General features: G+C 40.2%; 1 protein-coding gene across 1 annotated transcript in view; it reads right to left on the bottom strand.

The window, feature by feature from the left end:
• The window catches only part of TANGO6 (transport and golgi organization 6 homolog), a 140,502-nt gene that overhangs the window by 89,432 nt on the left and 32,040 nt on the right, over nt 1-19,030 (bottom strand). Inside the window, exons 9-12 of the mRNA XM_006091147.3 lie at nt 18,429-18,605; nt 16,597-16,723; nt 14,157-14,348; nt 5,594-5,728 (exon numbers count right to left, since the gene is read on the bottom strand). Of these exons, the coding sequence (XP_006091209.1) occupies nt 5,594-5,728; nt 14,157-14,348; nt 16,597-16,723; nt 18,429-18,605 (631 nt within the window). The remainder of the gene's footprint in view (nt 1-5,593; nt 5,729-14,156; nt 14,349-16,596; nt 16,724-18,428; nt 18,606-19,030) is intronic.

Here is a 19,030-nt window from a genome sequence, read left to right as displayed (position 1 = left end):
CTTTACCCAGCAAAGCTATCATTCAGAATTGAAGGTCAGATAAAGAGCTTCACAGATAAGAAAAAGCTAAAGGAGTTCATCACCACCAAAGCAGCATTATATGAAATGCTGAAAGGTATCCTTTAAGAAGAGGAAGAAGAAAAAGGTAAAGATACAAATTATGAACAACAAATACACATCTATCAACAAGTGAAACTAAAAATCAAGTGAATAAATAATCTGATGAACAGAATAAACCGGTGAATATAATAGAATCAGGGGCATAGAAAGGGAGTGGACTGACTATTCTTGCGGGGGGAAAGGGGTGTGGGAAGAGACTGGACAAAAATTGTACACCTATGGATGAGAACAGTGGGTGGTGGGGGTAAGGGCAGAGGGTGGAGTGGGAACCAGGTGGAGGGGAGCTGTGGGGGGAAAAAAGAGGAACAACTGTAATAATCTGAACAATAAAGATTTAATTTAAAAAAAGAGAAAAAAACAAAACAAAACAAAAAAAAACTTCTGTTCTTGACATTGCAGAAGACAATGTCAAGAAAAAGCAAAGACAAGCCACAGACCAGGAAGAAATATTTGCAAAAGGCATATCTGATAAAGGACATTTATCCAAAATATATAAAGAACTAGTAAAACTCAACAATGAGGAAACAAACAACCCAATTAAAAATGGGTAAAAGACCTCAATAGATACTTCACCAAAGAAGATGCACAGATATACAGCATATGAAGAGATGCTCAATATCCTATATCAAGGAATTTCAAATTAAAACAACAAGATACCACTATACACCTACTAGAAATGAAATTATTCAACACTAAAAAGAAATGGGTTATCAAACCACAAAAGACGTGGAGGAACCTTAAATACATATTACTAAGTAAAAGAAACCAGTTTGGAAAGGCTACATAGTGTATGCTTTCAACCATGTAACATTCTGGGAAAGGCAAAACTGTAGGGACAGTAGAAAGATCAGTGGTTGTCAGGGGTTGGGGGGGTGGGGGGGAGAGAATGAATAGACAGAGCACTGAGCGTTTTTAGGACAGTGAAACTATTAATGTGGTAGATACATGTCATTGTACATTTGTCAAAACCCATAGAGTATACAACACCAGGAGTGAACTTTAAAGTAAACTATAGACTTTGGGTGATAATGATGTACCAGTGTAGGTCCATCAGCTGTAATAAATGTACCACTCTACTACATGATATTGATAGTGGGGGAGGCAGGTACATGAGAAATCTCTGTACCTCCTGCTCAATTATTCTGTGCACCTAAAACTGCTCTAAAAAATTGTGTATTAAAAAAAAAAGCACTGTTCTCCCTGTTTTCAAATTTCTTAGTCATTGGGGGATTCATCCTATTAAACTGGGTAACTTCTTTAATCACATGGGCAAGTAGGTGTTTTCTGAATCAATAGTTGATAAGGCAATCAAAGCAATGCACACCCTCAGCTTCATAAGCCTACAGATTCCCCACTATTCAAAAAATGAGGGAAATCTAAGGCTACAGGTATCAACTATTTGTTCATAAATATTAAAAAACAATATCGAGGTATAAAGTAATATTCACTTAATTAGATGAGAAAACTGAGGCACTACATAGTTCATTACTTTTCAAGGGTCATCTAGGGCTGCCATCAAGATTGAGACCTGACATGAAGCCCCGGGTTCTACTGTCACTGCTACTCAGCACAGAATTCTGTGTAAAAGCCCTGAGGCCCGAAGGAGCAGCCCACAATGACAGACTCCTTTATCTGGCTTCCAGAGTTTCTGGAATGTTTCAGGAATGGAACGAGCAGAGCTATGTCAGCCCACAACTATGAGTTTTCTCAGGGTGTCAGGAGTGATCCAGTTAGATGGTGAGTTGTTCTAAACTTCTGCAAATTTTCAATTTGAGAACTGGGGGTTGGACTGGTGGGGCCAGGATTGAGGGTGATAGGAAGGTGCTTCTAAGGGAAGCATCTGAGAATGACATCCAGAGGAGGGAACTGCACACTGAAAAAGCCCCACCTGAGACTTTGCACAGCTCCCCTCTGGGGCAGGCATACCCTCATCCTGCCTCATTCTGCTCCAGTGAGAATCACTGTTTTGGAAGGATCGCACGGTCTCTTCCAGCAATAAAATCCTGACCTAAAAATTCCCAATTCTGAAAAATACATTTATTTTTTATGTTCTCATTTCCATATATCACCTATATTTCTTCAGATCTTTTGCTGACCTGGATCCTTATTAACATAATGGCACTGAATTTATTTGCCAGTAGTATTTTTACTTTTGTTCTAAGTCAGCATGCAGTATGCCCTGTTTTATGGTGAGCTATACTTAAAATATAAAATATAAAACATAAAATATAAAAATAAGAATCTTTTTAAAAAAATAAGAATTCATCAGATTAATCATAGCTACTAAAAGGTAAGCTCCATGAGGGCCAAGAGGCACTTGATAAATATTTCTTGAATAAGTTCATTCCACGATACTCTTAGAAAATGTGGTATGAGATTTCAAGATCTGGGTTCAAGTCCAGCCCCACCACCTGAGCCTCAGAGCTCAGAGGACCCAACAGGCCAGAAAGCATCAGGCAAAAATTGCTTCCTGAGGGGACAGGGAAGTTCCCAGCATCATACTACTTGTACTGATGACCAATCCTGAAATTTAGAAAGTTAGTTTGGAGTTACAGTTGTCTTATTAGAAGTCTTAAACCTACACTTTCTCATAATTAACTCCTCTTCCCAGTCACTATGTTCTAATGATTACCTTAATTACATAAATTAGAATGGAAAAAAAAGAAAGGTTCAAATGCTACTAGATACTGTTTCATTAGTTAAAATAATTAATCCTAATTGAGAATAGGTACAGTATAATCTTCTAGACTCTGAAGCAAAAAACCCTAAACCTGACAATAGTTATCTGAAAACGTAATTCAGAATCGTGACTTTTTTTTCCAACACAGACAGAAAACCCAGCATTACTCTAGAAGCCACTTATACTAGTAAATCCACAAACCAAACAGGGGGAAAAAAGATTAGATTTAGAGCTAAAGTATAAGGGTGATGTGTTCATGTTAATTTAAGTAACTGCAAAGTCAGAGAAAGCCAGGATGCAATCAGTGAGTCAGGATAGCTCATGAAAGGGCAGGGACAGGTAAGGAATGTACATTTGCATAAATCATGAGACTGTCTTAAAACATTACTAATTTACACAGCCAGTCCCAACAATAGGATTTTAGAAAGGGAAATGGAGATTTCTATGTTCTATTTTTCAATTTGGGACAGGTTAGAGATGGGAAATTCTAACATATCAAGAATCGGTATAAAAAAAATCAGTATCAAATTTGAATCCTCAAATTCAAAATTCCATTCCCAAAGGGTTCCCTACTCATTGCTAAGAGCTATAGCTAGTCTGATTTCAGGTTAGATTTCATAATACTTGCACTAAGCCCATTCTGCCTTCTTGTAGTCTCCTAACCTAATCTATAATAATTAAGCATAATATGCTAATTAGACCGGACAGCCAAAAGACCTTTTGGACGTCATTCCGGACGTCCTTCTGGATGAAACGGCAGCGGCAGGACCAAGGCAGAGGCAGTTAGGGGCAATCAGGCAGGCAGGTGAGCAGTTAGGGGCGATCAGGCAGGCAGGCAGAATGGTTAGGGGCGATCAGGCAGGCAGGCGAGCAGTTAGGAGTGATTAGGCAGGAAGGAGAGTGGTTAGGGACGATCAGGCAGGCAGGCAAAGTGGTTAGGGGTGATGAGGCAGGCAGGCAGAGGGGTTAGGGGCAATGAGGCAGGCAGGCGTGTGGTTGGGGCAATGAGGCAGGCAGGCAGAGTGGTTAGGGGCAATGAGGTAGGCAGGCAGGCGAGTGGTTAGGAGCCAGTGGTCCCAGATTGCAAGAGGGATGTCCGACTGCTGGTTTAGTGGGATTGGGCCTAAACAGGCGGTTGGACATCTCCTGAGGGGTCCCGGATTGCAAGAGGATGCTGGCTGGGCTGAGGGAACCCCCCCCACACACACCATGCACAAATTTCGTGCACCAGGCCTCTAGTGTATGTATGTATGTATGTATGTATGTATATATGTGTATGTATGTATGTGTGTGTATATATATATATGTATGTGTGTGTGTGTGTGTGTGTGTGTGTGTATATATATATATATATATATATATATATATATGCCTAATATGCAAATTGTCCCCTTGGGAGTTCAACTGGGAGACCGGGAAATCACTTACTATGATGTGTGCTGACCACCAAGGGGTAGCGCGGAATGAAGTAAGGCCCCAGCCGGCAGCCTGAAGGCCCCGATCGGCCCTGATTGCTGGCCAGGCCAAGGGACCCTACCCGTACACGAATTTCATGCACCCGGCCTCTAGTATGGAAATAATTAGCCAGAGCATACCTTTCCACCTTGTCTAGCACTACTTTGACCCTCAGTCTCTACCTTCCAGCTATACTGGCCTTCTATCAGTGTCTCAAGTATACCAAGCTCTTTCCTGCTTCCTGGTCTTTGTACAAATGTTTTCTTTAATTGGAAGAGTTTCCTCCATCTGCACTACATGTACTCCCAAATTTCTATCCATCACTCAAGTCTGACCTTAAACTTACACGTCCTCAGTAGAGACCTTCCCAGCCTAGGTTGGATGCTATGTTCTCTTGGTACCTTCCACTTTTCTACAGCACTTCATTCAATTCTATGTATATTTTTTGGATAGTTATTTGGTATCTGACTCCCTTACTGGACTGAAAGCTTCATGCAGGTAGAGACCAGGTCTCCTTGGTCCACTGTTGTATTCCCAGCACCTTAGCTCAGTATCTGGCACAAAGCAAGTGTATAATAAATACTTTTGAGAGAAAAAATTTAAAAATTATATATTAAGTATGCCCTAACTGGTTTGGCTCAGTGGATAGAGCGTCAGCCTGCGGACTGAAAGGTCCCAGGTTCAATTCCGGTCAAGGGCATGTACCTTGGTTGCAGGCACATCCCCAGTGGGAGGTGTGCAGGAGGCAGCTCATCGGTGTTTCTCTCTCATCAATGTTTTTAACTCTCTATCGCTCTCCCCTCCTCTCTGTAAAAAATCAATAAAATATATTTTTTAAAAAATTAAGTATGTAAAAGATACATCAACTGGAAACAAAGCTTTAACATGTTACATGATATGAGCAGAACAATGGATCCTATGTTAAAATGCAACTATTTAAAACAGATGGAATCCTAAGCAACCAGCAGGTTACAAAGGTTTCCCAGACTGGCACAGTAGGAACCAGCTTTGGAAGCCAGTATAGTGAGGGTAAGAGGATTCAGTTTTCACCATGGATGCAAAACACTGTGCTGAGTGTTTCCAAATCAAGCTTGTGCCAGGTCAGAAAGGCCCTGCCCTTCTGATGATGACCACTATGCAGGTGACAGAGTGAAAGTGCACATTTTCTTGTCCTTTACTTGGAGACAGTTCTCACCAACAACTTGACTTGTTTATCCTGGTTCTCCTCTGTGCAATATCTATTCTTATTTCTCACAAGGGTAAGGAAGGGAAACAATAGGTTTTTCTCTTCTCTTTCACTCTCCCTCCATTCAAGTTTGGCTCATGTCTGCAACTCACCTGAACAGCTCCTCCCAGCATGACAGCCACCAGCCCCATGGACATGCTCAGTGTCTGTGATTCCACGGTGCTCTCTGTCTGGTGGGCCAAGCTTGCACATGCTCGCTGCAGTGTTGCTGCTACAAAGTCCACAACCTACCACAGAAAAGGGATTTAGAATCAGTGGAGAGAAAGAAAACAAATCTCAACATTTTCTTTACATCTTACGTCTACATCTTCATTTTCTTCTACATCAACATCATGATAGCAAGAACCTTCAACAATAACTACTACTGTGTAGCAGGCATGGTGCTCCGTGTTTCACATGCACAATATCACTTAGGCCGCGTATTAACTCCAGGAGGTCACTACTCTTATCCTCATTTTGAGATGAAGAATCTGAGACTTAAGGAGGTTATCTCCTCAAGGCCATAGGTCAATAAGTGAGAAAGCCCATTTAAACTTTCCCAAATGTTTTAATGTATTAAACCAACTCTCTTTACTTTTCATGAATTTTGGCAGGAAATTAAAATGAAAAAGGATTTGTTACTTTCTGACCAACTTAGAAGGTCCTAGATCTACTTCTCCTAATGAGATTTCCTCCTCAAGAATATCTTCCCCTCGTCCTAGCAACTATTTTTGTTGTTGTTGTTAATCCTCACCCGAATATATTTTCCATTGATTTTTAGAGAGTGGAAGGGAAAGGGAGAGACAGAGAAAAACATCACTGTGAGAGAGACACATCAATTGGTTGCCTCCCGTACTAGCCCCGACCAGGGCTGGGGATTGAGCCTATAACCGAGGTATGTGCCGTTGACCAGAATTGAATCCGAGACCCTTCAGTCCACTGGCTGACTCTCTATCTACTGGCAAAACTGGCTAGGGCCCACTCACTTTTTAAAAGAATTTTAAAATTTTTTTATTGATTTTGAGAGAGACAGAGAAAAAACACACATCGATTTGTTGTTCTACTTATTTATGCATTCATTGGTTGATTCTTGCATGTGCCCTGACTGGGGATTGAACCCACAACCTTGTCATATTGGGACAATGTTCTAACCAACTGACCTACCCGGCCAGGGCCTCACCCCTGTCATTTTAACAGTCTTATTCTAATTAAGCAAAGAATGGGGGAAGAGGCATTCAATTTTATGTAGAAGCCAGTGTCCTCAAACAATCTGTACAAATGAACCAGAGTCATTTTTTAAATATCAAATATATTTAAAGGATTAAGACTTTCACATATATTTTACATCGCATTTGGCTATCTACTACACCTTAAATGGAACTAACTTGATCCGCATAATTTTAACTGCACGTTGATTAATCACCTTCAAAGGAAGAAACACCTTTGAATAAAAGACAGCATACGCAAAAAAAAAGACAGCATACACATACACATGTACATGCACACACACATGCATATGGACACACACACACACGCACACACGCACACTGAAGATTAATGGCTCAAAAGAGGAAAATCATTTTGAAAATGGGGCAGCTGAGATAGGTCATAATAAGCCTCTGAATACCATGCAAGCTTGCATGTTCAACTCCCTCGGCAAATTACACACTACACTAGAATCTTTATTGCAAGCTTAAAGTAAAAAAAAAAAAAAAAAGTGGCTTGTTAACACTTGTCTTTTGGAATAAGGCAGGAAGTTTAGAAAAATTATTTAAAGTTCCACCTACTGAAATGAACAATGCTGGTTATGGCAAGTTTCACCACCCTCTTGGCCTAGGACTTTATTGATGCCAGAGTTAAGGACACTGGTCCTTTTAGAGAAACTCTCATCGAGCATCTTGGGCTACCTATTTTGCCTTTCAAGAGTTTTCTAAAGCACACCTTGCTTATAGGATGCTTCTGTATCAGAACATCTATTGTTAAATTACTGGAAAAGAACTATCTAACCTCTGACTTTTTCTAAGTTCCTCTCCACTATATATGTTGGAAAACAAGTAACATCATTCTATTTTTGTTAAGAAGGAACTTTTCTATATCTGTCTATATGTATATACATACATAAAACCCTGGAAGCTGTTAATGTAATAATCAGCTGTATTGTCATCTATGAAGTAGCTTTTCCTGCAAACTTTCTTGTAACAGCAAAACCACCATACCTATTGGATAACAGCTCCTCCCCCTTCTACTCATTTCCTGTGATTTGGGTGGGGCTGACAGCCACAAGGATAGGCATGTGACTAAAGCCTGCTGCAGAGAGGGGGGAGAGACTTTTACCTTTCCCTTAAATTTTTTGTACAGATGCATAATTTAAAAAGCCAAATATTCCTGAAAGTTTATAATGAAAAACAGCAATGTCCTACTCCCACCTGATTCTGGCCCAGAGACAATCACCTTTAATTATTTAGCTGGTTAATTTAATAATAACATTAAGCATTTACTACTTACCAGGTACCATTCTGAACATATCACAGTTATAGACACACTTAATCCTCACACTAACCTATGGGGATGTGTAAACCTGCTGCCACCATTCTAGCAACTGAGGGGAAGGGGGCTGGAGGCCTCACTGCTGAGCATGTAGATGTCAACATAATCCTCCAGTTTTTCAGTGTGCTAACACCACTCAAGTTCAGAGTCTCTTGGGTTCAACCTCTCTCAAGAATAAACCTCCAATCTTTTGCTGGGGGGTGGGGGGTGGTTGTACAAAGTTGAGGAAGGAATCAAGTGGTCAACCCAAGCTAGTGCAGCCTTTCAACCTATTTTAAGTTCTAAATTCACCTCCATCTTTAGAGCTTATCTGGGGCCTCCAGTCCTCCCAGGGTTCTGCAGGGAGAAGTAGCTTGCTTCTTTTTTTTTTCTTTTCAAAACAATTGTATTGAAATACAGTGCTTTGCTTCTTGACTTCTCCCATGCAGGCACTTAGCTTTCCATTTTCTGAAATTGCTAAATCAGCTACTATTCTCCAGTTTCCAAATGTTATTCTTTTATTTACCGTCTCTCCTTTCCTGCTCTATTGGTCCTTGTGGTTTCCAGAGGAGGCAGATAAACACATGTGTTCGACACACCATCTTTAATCAGAAATCTCTAATTTTTAAATATTGCACTTCTATGTTGTTGAGATGTGTTTACAATGAGCATGTGTTACTACCATACCATGACTACACCCAACAATCCCTTATATCTTCTAATACTTGGTCCATGACTGTTCAAAAATGTCTTGGTTTGTTTGAATCAGGATCCACACATTGTATTTGGTTATACATCCCTTTCAAGCTACAACAGCCTACTCCTTTTTGGTGCCATTTAATAAAGAAACTGGGTCATCTGTCCTGTAGAATTTCGCACATTCTGTATTTGGCCAATTGCTTCCTCATCGCATTAACTTGCTCCTCTGTCCTGCGTTTTCATGATTAGATTCAGATTCACATTTTGGGGAATTTATTTTATTTATTTACTAGTAGCCCGGTGCACAAAAATTTGTGCACTCGGGGCGGGGGGGGGGGTCCCTCAGTTATTAAACATTTATCAGCACAACACTGACCACATTGGTGGTGGTGGTGGTCTTGTCAGAATGTGTTATGTTATGCAGATGAAAATCTAAACAGATTTGATGTAGATATTTTCAAAGATGGAAGAATTGTCCCTGTCAACTATTTTATTTGATTCATATCTTCACTAATTGTCATCATTGCAAAGTTTTCAGTCCCCATATGGATTGCTGGATATAATAGGTCATGCGCTGTCCCTGTCCTTCGTAGCCTTTGTTACCTTAAGGACTCTAGTTTTCCATTTATATGTTTTAAGTACCAACCTTACCGGCTTAAAAATGTAAGCTTTTAACACTGCTCTCTCTGTTCCGTATACTTCTGATGAAAAGTGGAGTTGGGTTGCAGCACAGGAGAGAAATTCAGAAGGGGAATATTGAAGTAATGACTGCAGTAGGAGAAGAGGGAACCTATTTCCCTGGCCACAGGCACTGGCGCCCTGGACCACAGGGCTGGCAGCTTCTCTGGGTGGCTGCAGCCTGGGACCTCGGGCGGGTGGCTTGTCTGTCTCTTGGGCTGCAGCCAGCCGCAGGCGCTGGCGCCCGGACCAAAGGTGGGCGGCTTCTTCTTTTGGCAGCTTCTTCTTCTTCTGTGCTTCTAGGGAGGGCAGTCAGTTATGTGTATATGTGTGTGCATGCAAACATAGGCGTGTACACGTGTGTATGTGGAAATCTGCTGGGCAAGTCAAAACCATAGAAGAGTTGCCCCCTATCTCTTGAATCTTCCAGAGATATCCCCCACTTTTTTATTATATCACTACTGGAGAGTCAGTATTTGCAGCCAGCCAGCCAGCCAGTGACTCTCTCAGTGCCTATTTCTGACTTCTTCTTTCCCTGTCTTCCAACCCCTAATCATATTTCCACCTGGATGCATCATTTTTACTCCCAATATGCCGTATAGAGAAGGAGTCAGGATGCTGTCTTCCCATGAATAGTACTCAGTAACAAACCAATTGCATTTTAGTTGGGCAATGCCCCTACCCACCCTTCAAATCCCTTCCACCATGCATTTCTGTTTCCCTTTTTGTTTGTTGGATTGTTCTGCTGCTCCTTCTCCTCACCCCACCACCCTTGGATCGTAATGTAAAATTCTTTTACCATGTCAAGAAATTATTAAAAATACAGGTACTTTGAAAAAAAAAATACAGGTACTTCTCCGAACACCGGCCCGGGGGTGGGGGAGGCAGGGAAGAGGCGGATGCTGGCGGCTGCCTCTTCCCTGCCCCGCCCGGCTTCTCCGATCACCGGCCAGGGGGCAGGGCAAAGGCGGCCCCCAGGGCTGCCTTTGCCCTGCCACCCAGCTCTTGCCTGCCACCTGGGTTTCCGATCACGTCAGCAGCAGGCGGCTTCTTCTGTCCTTCCCCTTTCGCTTCCCAGCATTGCGCTACATATGCAAATTAACCACCATCTTTGTTGGTGGTTAGCCGCCATCTTTGTTGGCAGTTAATTTGCATATCGCCCTGATTAGCCAATGGGAAGTGTAGTGAAGGTACGGTCAATTATCATGTTTGTCTATTATTAGATAGGATTTTGTCAGAACTCTTCCCAGGAGGTGCTGCATCTGTCCTACTTTATTACATCAGGAGGCACATAATGTCTGCTTGTCTACCTATGGTGATGTTAAGATGAACAGTCCATACTGAAATATTTAGGGAGGCATATACTGATATTTGCATTAACCCTGAAATTCATCAAAAATGAGGTGGATACGCCGAAACCGGTTTGGCTCAGTGGATAGAGCGTCGACCTGTGGACTGAAAGGTCCCAGGTTCGATTCCGGTCAAGGGCATGTACCTGGGTTGCGGGCACATCCCCAGTAGGAGATGTGCAGGAGGCAGCTGATCGATGTTTCTCTCTCATCGATGTTTCTAACTCTCTATCTCTCTCCCTTTCTCTCTGTAAAAAATCAGTAAAATATATTTTAAAAAAAAATGAGGTGGATAGACTGTTGAAAACAGGGATTAATATGTGATAAAGCAAGTATAATAAAATGCTAATAGAATCTAGGCAGTGGATATGTAAGTAATCACTATAAAATTCTTTCAAATTTGAAAGCTTTCTTTTTTAAAAAAAATGTTTATATTGATTTTAGTGAGAGAGGAAGGGATAGGGAGAGAGAGAAACATTGATGTGAGAGTGAAACATCCTGCATGCCTCCTCCTGGGGATCAAGCCTAAAACCAGGGCATGTGCCCTGACTGGAAATGGAATCAGTAACCTTTTGGTGCATGGGACAAAGCTCAACCAACTGAGCAACACTGGCCAGGGCTGAAAGTCTTCTTAATAAAATGCTGTGCCGGGGGTGACGGGATCAGATGGTTTGGGTGTATTTGGCCTATTACATTCATAATTTTCTAGTTCTTTGAATTTTTTAGCTGTGATTCCTGTATAAAGAAAATTTTTCCTTCATCAACTATTTGCTTACATTGAAATACAGTTCCCAAGGAAAAGCAAGATAAATGCTTTATTCTTTGCCTTCATTTATCAATTTACAAATTAATGAGTAATGCCCTAATAATCTCCAAAGATGTCCTATGTGGGATTTTTTTTTTTTTTGTAGGGACTAGAATTTTTATAACTTTGATGCGCTTACATCCATGGCAGGCATTATTCCTTTTAATGCTCAAAATGTCCTATGGCCCTTTCAAATGGGCTCCTGAGTATTACTGACATGAACTCATTAATTTCACATAGTTTCCTTATATTCAGGTACAATAAAATGCCCTGAGGCTTATAGTGTACAATTCCTACCCTAGACCACAAATAAACCTTTAATCCTATAAGCTTTGTGTTCTTTTAGTAGGAAATGGTATTTAGAAACTATAATTCAGCACAAATGATGTTTATTGCTACTGGGCTGTCATTGCTTCTTGGCACTGACAGTGAACCTAGCTAGGAATTATCTATTTTTCAAAAAGAGAAAAACAAATCATGAGTTCACACTCATACTTCCAATCAAAATTCAATATAGTAAGGTTTATACTCAAGTTCTTTGATTTTATATTTATAATTCTTTTCTTACACTGAAAATTTTGGTCCCTAATCATATTAACCAAATTACTATAACATTTATTACTTATAACTTATCCATATGTGTGTATTTCAAAATAACATACCAAAAGTATCACTAGCAGTAAGACTACTAAATGCAATTTAATATTTTTTTATTTCTTTTTGTCCTGATACATTTTAACCTTAACTGAAGGATAAGGTTAAATCATTTTTGTATCAGCCTCAAACCATTGTTCCTTAATTGGGAATAATGGGAGATAAGAGCAAAAGCTCAAGTCATATAAATTTTTAGACCATTTCCCCTTCCAACTAGCATCCTAAGACAAAAACATAAGATGTGCATGTGAAAGTCTTCAGGGAAATGATATAAACACAAGAGAAACAAATCACCCCACTGAGTAACATAACACAGGCTCAATGAAACTGAAGGAATAAGAGGCCAAGAAAAAAAATCATGACCATAATTCTCATTAAACAGTCACGATAAGTCAGAGCTGACAGGCAGCTGCAAATTTTCTCAGCAGGAGCTGTACTGAAATGCTGCTTAGCAACACCCGAGGCAGATGACAATGAGAAGGATACAAAGAGCTGGAGAATCAGATTTAAACGTGACAATCATACCATCTTACAACTGAATATTCACCAACCAACAACTAATTCTGGTAAAATGGTATAATATGGCACCTGCACTGCTTATGCTTTATTACTTTTATTTCCTATTTTTAAAAAAGCTGGTAAGCCCTGGCTGTGTTCTCAGTGGTTAGAGCATCCGCCCACCAACAAAGGGTCTCAGGTTCGATTCCAATTCCTGGTCAAGGGCATGTACCTGGGTTGATGCCAGGTAAGGGCTCCTGTGGGAGGCAACCAATTGATATATCTCTCTCACATCAATGTTTCTCCACCCACCCCCACCCCCACCCCTCACTTCGACTCTTCTTAAAAAGCAATGGAGAAAATATCCTTGGATGAGGATTTAAAAAAAAAAAAAAGCTATAAAAATTATGTCTGAGCCAATAAAATTCAGGCCCTGATTCACATAGTTACTCTACTCTGAAAGCATTTTTGTTTTAATCTTAAAACTTCACAGGCTATTAGGGAGAAAAGCTGTGAGTTAGAGGACCTGTAAAATTCTAGATGATTGTTTTCTTAAATTTGAGTTTCTAATCATTCTCAACTTCTGATGCACATCCATAGAGCATTAAAAAATACAGATGCCCAGCCTTGGCCGGGTGGCTCAGTTGGTTGGGCATCATCCTGTGCACCAAAAGGTTGCCGGTTCGATTCCCAGTTTGCAGGCTATCAAGGTAGGGGGTGTGCAGGAGGCAGCCTATCCACATTTCTCTCTCTGTGGCTCCCTTTCCCTCCCTCTCTCTCTAAAAATCAATTAAGAATGTGTTTTTTAGGGGATAAGGACACGTATGTAATAACTTAATCAATAAAGAAATTAAATAAAAAATAAAAGTAAAAAAAAATGTATTTTTTAAATATAGATGCTGCCCTAGCCCATTTGGCTCAGTGGATAGAGTGTCAGCCCACAGACTGAAGGGTCCAGGATTCAATCCCAGTCAAGGGCACGTACCTCGGTTGCTGGCTTCATCCCTGGACCTGGCATGCGGGAGGCAACCAATTGATGTGACATTGATGTTTCTCCCTCTCTTTGTCTCTCCTCCTCCCTTCCACTCTCTCTAAAAATCAATGAAAAAATATGCTCAGGTGAGAATTAACAACAACAATAACAAAAACCACAGATGCCCAGGCTCTAATGAAGTTAAAAACCACTCTGAGACAACATATAAACGTTTAAAACAGTTCTTAAAGTTATATGCGCTTAAGAATCGCCTCAGGAGTTTGTTAATAAACATGCCGATTTCCAAGACCTGTGAAAGTGTCGATCCTCTTGGTCTGGTGTGGGCTCAGTAATTGGCATGTTTAACCAGCATTCCAGGTAACACTGAGGCAGGTGTCATCAAACCACACTCTGAGTAACATTCTTTGAACATTTTTTGGAAAGAATGTAAAGAAACCAAACCAGGCTGGATCCAGAATGTGACGGACACTGACCTGAGTGATGTTTGTGAATATCTGCTCAGACATCCTCTCGCACAGAACAGCCACCAGCTGCAGGACCAGCAGCTTCTGCTCCTGGCCTTCCACCAGAAGAGTCTGGTGCTGTTCTAATTCCAAGAGGCTTTTGCTGGAGAAGTGCTGCGTTTTTAACTCTGCTTCATTTTCCACAGCCACATGAGTCAACTCCTGTCAGTGTAGGAGAAAAGGGAAAGCCTGTAGGACAAAGGGCTCAACAACAGCTAGAAAACTCGGTTTGAAATGTGTATTTAAAGGACTAGTCTGTGTTCACTGCAGCATTATTTATAATAGCCAAAAATTGGAAACAAAAATGTCCAGCGATAAGAAAATGAATAAATTGTGATGTATTTATTATATTGCAGCAGTTGAGATAAATGAACTAGGTCTATGTGGATATCAATACAGAGAGCTCTCAAAAGCACTGTGGAGTAAAAAATGTAAGCTGCAGAATAGTACCTATACTATGATACCCTGTGTATGAAAATAATGAAAAACATACACACGAAGAACTAGTTTGAAAGACTTACTTCACCAGTATTTTTATGATCTCCATCACTAGCCTTCCTTGAACTAAAGCCAAATAACATTTCCAAACCCTCTTTAGAGACTATTAGATACTTTCAGCTCCACAGCCCCTTTTCCCTAAGGTATTTAGAACTAAATTTCTACCAATACATAATTCATTACTGTGGGTTTTGTAGGCTTTTCCCCTACTCTTCATATTGCAAATTTCCTTGGGAAGGTAAAACCTTAGTTTACTTAAATGGATCAGGAGAATTCTCACTTCATATTACACAGTGTTTTACAAAGTATCATACTTTAAAAAGATATTAGCTGGTAAGAACATATAACAAATAACTTCAAAATGCAATGGGTATTTAATTTTAAAGCGTGCCTTTAACATTTATGTAAAACGGTTTTTATACTCGTTCAATAGAAACTTATCTGGCCACTGGGTAAAGCTACCAATAAAACTACTGGTCCACAATGTGTTAACAATTAATGCTTTAACAGAGTAACTGACAGTTTAGAGCAGTGCTTCCCAACTGTGCCTAAGCAATTTTGCTCCCCAGGGGGACATTTAGCAATGTCTGGGGACATTTTTGGTCATCATAATTGGAGGGTGGTACAAGCACCTAGTGCTAACCACCTACAATGCACAGGAAGCCCCCAATCCTCACCAGAAGGCCTCCCATCTCCCCTTACCTGCAGCCAGCAAAAATTATCCAACCCAAAATGTCAATAATTCCAAGGTGGGAAAACCTTGGTTTAGGGGGGGGAAAAAAACAACAACAATGAAAAACACCTTTCATTTTTTTTGTTTTTAAAATTTATTTAAATTTTTTAAATAAAAAATTTTAAAGTGTCAAATTAAGAGGACATATATTCTTGTAATGTCATTTACAATGAGTGGGCTGGGCGGAGGGGGTAGATGTGAATGTGGGAGAGGAGAAAGCATCAAAAAAGTACCCCAGCCCTAACCGGTTTGGCTCAGTGGATAGAGCATCAGCCTGCGGACTGAAAGGTCCCAGGTTCGATTCCAGTCAAGGGCATGTACCTTGGTTGCGGACACATGCCAAGTAGGGGTTGTGCAGGAGACAGCTGATCGATGTTTCTCTCTCATCGATGTTTCTAACTATCCCTCTCCCTTCCTTTCTGTAAAAAATCAATAAAATATATATATATTTTTAAAAAGTACCCCAACTTTGAAATTCTAGAATTATTAGCCCTATTTCACTCCTTGTATTCTCCCACACCCACACCATCCTTAAACTCCACAAACATTCTCTTGGAGTAGGCACTTTATTTAGGGGAAATAATGGAGAAGGCAGAGCTGGAAGACAGGGAATCAGAGGCTTATGGTCTCAAATAGTGCAAATGAGGAGTAACGGTATGGGGTATGGGTTACTGTTGGGAGATTAGGACAACAGGAAGGACAACCACCAGCACCAAGAAGCAAACCCGGAGAAGGTTTTAAAGCAGCTACAAAATGAAATGAGAGAGGCAGCACTGCTAAATCTCCTTTCTAAATACCTGACAAAACAATAGTCAGAAAGGATAAGGGATTACTCTATAGCTGTAAAACCTGCTATTAACTTCAAAAGAGTTCTTACTATGAACACAGAGCAAAGATTAACCCTTTCATAGATCAACAGTTCTGCTTTGGTCATCTCTAAAATTTCAGGGCAGATTACCTTGCAAAGTTGTTCAGTTACACGTGTACTGCTGAGGGTAGGTTTCTTCTTTTTACCAAACCTCCTAAAACATAAATTACCCTTATATCCTCTGATTATTTATCCTAACAGGCCCTAATTTTAGAACCTAAGATTATGACTGGCTTGAAAATTCAATGGGGCTCCTGATACTACCCTGGAATAGAGCTGATCATGAACTGCACATGTACTGTAGCTCTTACCTTCAAGCAGAAGATGAAGAAGTCACCAGCCAACCCACATTCCTGGCAGTGGGACAGCAAGTCCCCAAGATGCTCTAGCTGGCACTGCTCTGAGGATACCTTCTGGTACAGGGCTTCATCTTCATCACTGCAATGTGGAGTCACGTTTATCTTGGGAAGATTGATCACCCAGAGGTTTTTTTTTCCCTCCCAACCCCAGAGGTATATTTTTTTAAAATCCCATTAATAATATTCTAAAGTAACATGTTATTTTTCCATACAACAAATCATTAAAAAGACCTCAAATTTTTGTTTAAATTATCTTCCTTTTACTCCAGGGGGGAAAAAATCCATGTTTGCATATAAAAAAACTTTTTGTGTATAATTTCAGGAGATTATAGCCCCTTAAAAGTCCACGTGGAGACCCCAGGTTAAGGATCTGGTAGGGATGGAGATTCATTCAAGCACTGCCTATTCACTATCTTTCCTACAATAAAGAGAAACTTTAGTTTCAATAAGAGCTGTTGATTTTGACATATGTGCACTAAAAAGTGCACTAAAGGCTTGTTAAGATAGCAATAAGTTTTAACTACTGATAAGTTAAATACTATAAAATTCTCTATATAGTCACTAAATTGGTCCTTGTTTCAACTGTACCAAAGGAATTTTTAAATAAACATGCCCCAAAATTTTAAACTCTTTCAATTCAAGGGCATAACCACAGAACCTACTAATGCTCAACAAAACAACTCTCAGTAAAATACTAGCTTGAGTTTGTACTGATAATTGTTTGCAATCAATATGTTTATTTTCCTCAAGTTCATCATATTGAAAGTGTTCTAAAACTTAGTCAACCATGAATAAAAAAATTAAATTTAAACACTTTAACAAACGACAGCATTTTTTATGTGATATGAAATCTAAGTACAGTAGCTGCCACCAGGTAAATACTTTGTGAAATCTGATAAGAATAATTTACAGCACCCTAACCGGTTTGGCTCAGTGGATAGAGCGTCAGCCTGAGGACTGAAGGGTCCCAGGTTCGATTCTGGTCAAGGGCATGTACCTTGGTTGCGGTCACATCCCCAGTAGGGGGTGTGCAGGAGGCAGCTGATCGATGTTTCTCTCTCATTGATGTTTCTAACTCTCTATCCCTCTCCTTTCCTCTCTGTAACAAATCAATAAAATATATATTAAAAAAAAAAAGAATAATTTACAGTCTGAGGTAATAACATCTATACATATCACCCAGAAAATGGAAAGAATTTAACCTACACTTGTGAGATGTTGGAGAAATAAATTACCCATTCCAGTAACATTTATTAAGCACCTTCTAATCAATCCCTGGGAGAAACAAACTGTCATTATAAAATTTCTATAAAAGATAGCTATCAAGCAATTTCCCATAGGAAAAAGTCTGGTTCAGATCACATATACCATTTTGAGAGTGAGAAAGCGCATTGGTTTATGGTGTTGAGGGTGAACATGTGTCTGCCCTTTATTCTGATTCACTGGCAAAGTCTTTGTGAAGTAAGGGGCCGAGCTGTGAGGCTCCAGTAGATTGCACCTACTATTAGCTAGCATCGAGGAAAAGCCTGGAGGATTACTAAAGGCCAGGGGAAGGTCAATGGGGAAAAAAAGGAGACAGATGTACTACTATTTGTAATACTTTAAACAAGAAAATAAAATTTTTTAAAAAAAGGCTCACATTTCATTTAGACACTATAATAAACGGGCGCATGTGAGCTGCTTTTTTGTTTCCTTTCTATCAGCGCCCCTTAGTGGACAAATCACAGAATGGCCTCGGGTACAATTAAATCTGAAGAGAGATAGCAAAGGGTGGTTGGACTCACCAAATGGCCTCTTTGATGGTAACCATAATACCACCTTGAGTGGCAGCTCTAAACTGACACAGAGAATGGAGTGAAGGCACAGATCTGTCCAATCCCGCAAATCCTTTTAGGCTGGCAACTGCTTTGTTCCTCTCCAGTTTCCCCAGAATCCATAATAAGATCTCTTGGCAAAGTGACCTGGCAGAAAAAAGTTATAAATGAGCTTGTCATCTTACTCTATGCATCTAACAAGAGAGAAAGAAAGACTGTCAGGTTCCACTGCATTCTAAATGCTGGCATAGTCACCTAGTTCCACTGAAGTGCAGGAGTGAAAAGAATGCTTCTTACAAATATCCTGAAATTCAATGAGTGACTGACGGATCTTTGGCTCTAGAAATAAATGTGATATGACATATGAGCCCCATGTGAATGTATTTTTTGTAATCGAACTGTACCCACTGCCTTTGGATTAGGCACTGTGAAAGAAAGTTTACACTGATGAAACCATCACTACCAATGGGACCAATAGCTGGCGACCAAGAAACAGCATACCAACAAATTCTTGCTGATTCCTCACCCCCTTTTCAACTAGGAGAGGAATGGAATAAACATTTGCCTCTCCC

This window comes from Myotis lucifugus, unplaced genomic scaffold (assembly GCF_000147115.1).
Source record: "Myotis lucifugus unplaced genomic scaffold, Myoluc2.0 scaffold_88, whole genome shotgun sequence".
Lineage (NCBI taxonomy): Eukaryota > Metazoa > Chordata > Mammalia > Chiroptera > Vespertilionidae > Myotis > Myotis lucifugus.
Note: the sequence above shows the minus strand (reverse complement) of the source record. Positions and strands in the feature narration are given on the sequence as shown.